This window comes from Plasmopara halstedii (assembly GCF_900000015.1).
Source record: "Plasmopara halstedii genome assembly, contig: Scaffold_3060, whole genome shotgun sequence".
In the NCBI taxonomy this organism is placed as follows: domain Eukaryota; phylum Oomycota; class Peronosporomycetes; order Peronosporales; family Peronosporaceae; genus Plasmopara; species Plasmopara halstedii.
In genome coordinates, this window is record NW_020189964.1 from 3,147,913 (window position 1) to 3,153,293 (window position 5,381).

At 43.4% G+C, this 5,381-nt stretch overlaps 3 protein-coding genes across 3 annotated transcripts in view; 2 read left to right on the forward strand and 1 right to left on the reverse strand.

The window, feature by feature from the left end:
- The window catches only part of PHALS_07134 (Glycoside hydrolase, superfamily), a gene marked incomplete at both ends in the record, with an annotated part of 1,332 nt that extends 1,292 nt beyond the window's left edge, over nucleotides 1-40 (forward strand). Inside the window, one exon of the mRNA XM_024720550.1 lies at nucleotides 1-40. This exon is cut by the window's left edge and continues 1,292 nt beyond it. Within this exon, the coding sequence (XP_024585738.1) occupies nucleotides 1-40 (40 nt within the window).
- Nucleotides 41-77: 37 nt separating this feature from the next.
- Nucleotides 78-771, reverse strand: PHALS_07135 (adenine phosphoribosyltransferase; the record flags this gene model as incomplete). Its single annotated transcript, XM_024720551.1, has 3 exons — nucleotides 78-122; nucleotides 199-291; nucleotides 358-771. The coding sequence occupies 3 exons, from the start codon at nucleotides 769-771 to the stop codon at nucleotides 78-80; spliced, it is 552 nt and encodes a 183-aa protein (XP_024585739.1).
- An 89-nt stretch (nucleotides 772-860) lies between these two features.
- On the forward strand, nucleotides 861-5,052 carry PHALS_07136 (Uncharacterized conserved protein; the record flags this gene model as incomplete). The annotated part of the gene is made up of 2 exons (XM_024720552.1): nucleotides 861-927; nucleotides 995-5,052. 2 exons carry the CDS (start codon nucleotides 861-863, stop codon nucleotides 5,050-5,052), a joined length of 4,125 nt encoding a protein of 1,374 aa, XP_024585740.1.
- Between the last annotated feature and the right edge of the window lie 329 nt (nucleotides 5,053-5,381).

Consider the following 5,381-nt stretch of genomic DNA (forward strand, 5'->3'; position numbering starts at 1 on the left):
TACAAATCTGGGATGCGTACTTAAACGGGTGCGTACTTAATCGGGAGGCTACTGTACCGAGTTATATGAAAAAGATCTCACATCGTCGTTAGGCCGTAAAGAGGGATATTCTCTAGCGTTTCCTAGTTCATAGATGAGAAAATAATGATTAGACATTTTCAACAGCAACGATATTATACATATTTATGGATTGCACACCGGAACATGAATTGTCTTGATTACACAGCCGCACTCCACCACTACGCCACCAAGCTTTTCAACAAGTTCCATTGTCACTTTAAGTGTTTTACCCTGTACAGCAAAACTATGAGGTAAAATCACTACGTTATCAAATGTGATAAGCATGACTTTTCATACGGACGCAACCAAATCATCGATGATGACAACACGCCCTCCGTTAGGGATGGCATCACAATGAATTTCCATCCGACCGCTAAAATAGCCCGATACATAATCAACGCCAATGACGTCTCCCGGTAATCTCCGAGCGCGACGTACTGGCACAAAAGCGGCCTGTAGTGCCAAAGCCAATGGCGCGCCAAAAATAAATCCTCGCGACTCGGTACTCACAACATGCGTGATGCCAAGGTCCACATATCTCATTTTAAGAGCGTCAATGGCAACTTGGAAGGCAATAGGATCCAAGAGTAGCGACGTGACATCGCTAAAATTTGCACCAGGCTTAGGAAAATTATTGTACACACATATTCTTTCTTTAATATAAGCGGACACTTCTTCTTCGTTTGTCATATCCGTCGGTGGCGATCGCATCGCAGCTCTTCTTTGCTGCAATTTCGTACCGGTTTATTGTTTTGGCACCAAATTTTAGGGTAGAATAGTCCACAAAAACAATTTAGTCGATGTTCCCAGCTGGAAACAAAGCATCATTTCAAGGCGTCAATGTTGGCGCTGGAGGCTTCTCCGACGGTGGGTGTTGTTAAATATAGGAGAAATAAAAGCAACACTAGACTCTTGATGTCTTGATTTCAATCAGATTGGCTGCGCGTGGGTAAAAGCTTTCCAAGGGAAAATGATGGTAATAGTGTACAGACTAAGCAAAACATCGATGGTCTGTCCGAAAGCTCTTTACAAGTGTACACGCATCGTCAAGATAGTCGTTCTAAAGAGAAGAAGCGACACAAGAAGAAAAATCGAATACATGAGAGGTCGATGACTGTCAATTCGCGCGAGAGTCGCCATCTCGCCAAGCACACAAAGGGTAAGATTGGTAAGCTGCGCAGGTCATCTGACAGGGATCACTCTAGCTCTCGACGATCTTGTAGACATAGTAATTCGATCTTGCGGTCTGTGTCGCGCAATCAGAAAGAAGAGTGGAAGATTGTGAAACAGTCTGTAAACGATGTCCTTGCTTTCGGTGACATTGTCGAGAATCCGGCAGACAACCTCTTTGCTTTCGATCGACTAGGGGACCGTGAAAACAGTTTATTCGGATCATCTTATATTCACGATCAGCCATTCTACGAATTGGCTTCAAGACGAATTCTAGGCAACGGTGGATGGGTACCTAAAGCACCGCTAAAATCTGCTAACACTGACACGAGACGCAAAAAGAATTTAGATCAAGATTTAACGCGATACTTCTCGTCTCAGGCACGCCGAATGGAAAAGAATGGTCGACAAAAGCGTTTGTATCTTGCATACTCAGCAAAACGATTATCTCGCTTAAAATCTAGATCAAACGATATTCATTTGGTCCGGGAGACTGGTGTAGTTGGGAGCAGCTTACCTGAAATGGAATATATTCCACTTGATCCGTTGCTTGAGACGGATAGCGACGACATGGAGGAGGATGTTTTCTCAGGCACGAATGAAATTACTATTACTGAAGGGCAAAGTGTCGAACAACACCTGATCGAGCGTGGAAAATTACTAAATGCTGCTGTGACATCACATCCAGATGACATTGACACTTGGCTTGATTTGATAGCCTTCCAAGAACAGACAATATGCCTTCAGACGCAGACAAAACAGTTAACCTCAGCAATCAAAGAAAGTGTCGTGAAAAAGCAAGCGGCGATTCTCACAAAAGCTCTTACTTATAATCCTGACTCTCGGGAACTGCACCGTGTCAAATTAAACATGTCTTTGCAGAATCAAATTGGCTATGATTTAGCTGACATTGACTCATCCCAGCAGCAGCAGCTCGAAAATCTCATCGCAAACGATTTGACAAACTGCGATTTGTGGCTTAAGCGGCTTCAAAGTCAACAACAACACTTTGGTAGCTTCTCTGTACAGTCTGTGCGGGATCTCTATGCGCGCATAATAACAGTTTTACGTGTTGAAAGAGGTAATGTTGCGGCAACGGGGTCTGAAATATCATCAACGTTTAATATAGCGCAAGCCGACGAGTTACCAGTCGCTTTACTTGATTTCCACTTGCTTTTGTGTCAATTTGAACGAAGTGCAGGCTACGCTGAACGCTCGATTGCTCATCTTCAAGCTCTTCTTGATTTTAATTTAAACGAAGTGGCCACGTTCGCCAAAAGTGAAAGCAAACCTACTCATTTGGTGATGCTGCAATTGTTTGCTCAAAGATGGAACGAAAAAAGTGACCTGACTTTCGGTGACGATTGGGATAAAGTTTGTGGACCGGATATTAAAGCTCTAAAAAAGGATTGCCTGACTCCTTCACTTGCTCGATTTCAGGAACACATTGAAAATTCGTGTGTTGTGAACATTAATCACGTGAACCCACCCACCGTGTTACAGACACACGAGCATAAAACAAGTCTGCTCTTAGCTTCTGCCGCATATAAACGGCGATCACGCCCAAACAATAGAGCCGATACCGAGGAAAGTACACACGAAGACCATGAATATGACTTTAATTCTACTGCAAGTGACGACTCAGAGCTAATACCTGGAGGCGACCGACTCATATACAGCAATTTACATGGGTACCGCATAAAAGTCAATGATGCTAATGATGCGAAAGAGTACGAGCGCATTCTGAACACATTACGTGGCACATCTGAACGTCGGCGTGCTGAACAAATTCGTTTACGAGAGAAAGAAAAGAGGAGACGTGCACTTCTTGCAGCGACAGTGTCGCAACTTGAAGATGAGCGCGCCAATTACGATAAAATTGACAAGAATGATCGCTTTATTAACTGGCTTTATCACGAAAACGTACAAATACAGTTACAATGGGCCCCTCTGCACTCGAACAACACTCTTCATCGAAATCTAATCGAGCAACAACCAGACCGTGTCACACTTGTGGACGAAATACAGCCGTTTTTGTTTTCCCTCCCGACATCATATCAATGGCGGCTTGTTGCTGAAATTCTACAGATATGTGGTGTCGAATGGCAAGGCGAATTTTCGTGGGAAAGTAGTTTCTTGAAGTCTACATCAATGTACGCCGGAGGATCTGGAAATTACGACTTACTTGTGGGTCCAATTTTGTCTGTTTTGAATTTACAAAGTGGCGAAGCTAAGTCCATAGTTCATATGCTGCTTTTAAAGCCATGCGACAGGTTGGCATTGCTCGAAAATGCTCTTTTAAAAGATGTTACAACGATACAAAATGTGCTTTGTAACCCGGACAAGGTAAATTTTGTTCGACAAATATTCGCACAAGGATTAAGTTTGTTCCAATCTATGGATGAGTATGACAGAAGTGCACTTAAGTGCTTGTGGATTGGATTTGAACTTGAAATTATACGCTCGATTGGTGTTACGGAGGAAAGGATAGCAAATGTTCGTCATTTTTGTCAAATATTGGCTAAAAAGACTACAGACGACGTCTTAGATTTTGATGTCCTATACTCCTACGCCAAGCTAGAATTTACTTTAAGAAACGAGCGTCAAGTTCAACGTATATGTGAAAACGCACTGAGGTCACTTGCTGCAGACACCATGATGTCGCGCTGCCACCTCCATTCCTTCATATTTCTCTATGCGCGACTCGAGCTGTGGTCGTCTGCCAAGAATCGTGACAAACCGCAGCTTCGTGTATTGCGAAGTCTATATATACTTTGGAATGCGCAGCAATTGGTTCAACAGAATGGCATTTTCAAGGAATCCCTTCGTTCGATCGCTAAAAAGTGTAAGAACCGGGTTAGCGCCTACTTGAAGGAAAAATTGATGTCTGATCCTTCGACAAAAATTGACTTATTTGCGAGATATAGAGCGGATCTCGACTTTGCAGTTCGTCAATGTGCTCATTCGGCAAGTAGGATACCTAGCCATACTGGCAAGAAGCCCTATCGATCAAAGTGCTGGGTCCGTTTTTGCTTGCACAACTTGGTCCTTGTAATATATGCTTACGACGGATTCAAACCAGCATGCGATGAGTATCGTCAATTCCTGGCCAGTAGCGAGCATCGAGATTGTGCACATAATGTGTGGGCGTGGACGTGCTTCCTCGACTTCATGCAGCAACATCATGTGGCTAGCTTATCTCCTACCCTTGCACCACGTATATGGCGTTCGTCAATCTCCGAGGCAGTGAAAAACTTCCCAAACAACGAATTATTTCTCCGACTTTTCGCTGATTCCGAGTCTGGAAATACAATCTCTCAAGTCCTTCGCAATTACTTTTTACGTGTAGAGATGCGATGGCGACGTCATTATGACTCACCTGAACTAGTAGAATGGTTGTTTGCGCTGCTTTGTGAATTTTACCGTATCGAGAGAACTGCAATTATTATGAACTCGTCAACAATTATGGGCTCGAGTTCAGATAGTTTTGTTCATTCCACTTGCTGCATTTTCCACCGTTGGGGCTTGAATGCGATTGCAGTGAATCGAATACGGCAATTGTTTGAAAAAATGGTGAACCAGATTCGTACTAAAGGTATCGCCCTTTGCTGGGAGCTCTACATGCGCTTTGAGGTCGCCATGGGTAAGGTAGATGCGGCGACGAAGGTGCTGTATCGTGGAATAGCTGCCTGTGCATGGAGCAAGTCACTTTACATGACCGGACTTTGCCTCTTGCGTGCTTATTTGAGCGATGATGAATGCCAGGAACTTTTTGAGTTTATGGAGGCAAAAGAGCTGAGTGTGCGTGCTGATTTGAGATAATTTTGGAATAGAGACTTGTATGTTTGTCGTCTTCATATACTTGCCTCTGCTTCCAATTCTCTTACGAATACTTTCGACACCCGTTATACTTCATTTCGTTACAATCATTCTCCTGACATATTGCCTGTCAGGACTTAAACTCTGTACAAAATCCGTGCGACACTACAACTTCAATCCAGATGCTCGTAGCTTTGCGCTTTGAAGAAGCGTAAGTTAGGTCACCGACCTTTTATTCTATGCTTAGAACAAGTACGAGTTTAGCGGATCGCAATCCGTTTACTCCAAGAGTAATTATTGCGTTAACCCAAGGCTAATTACTCTTCCGTTTA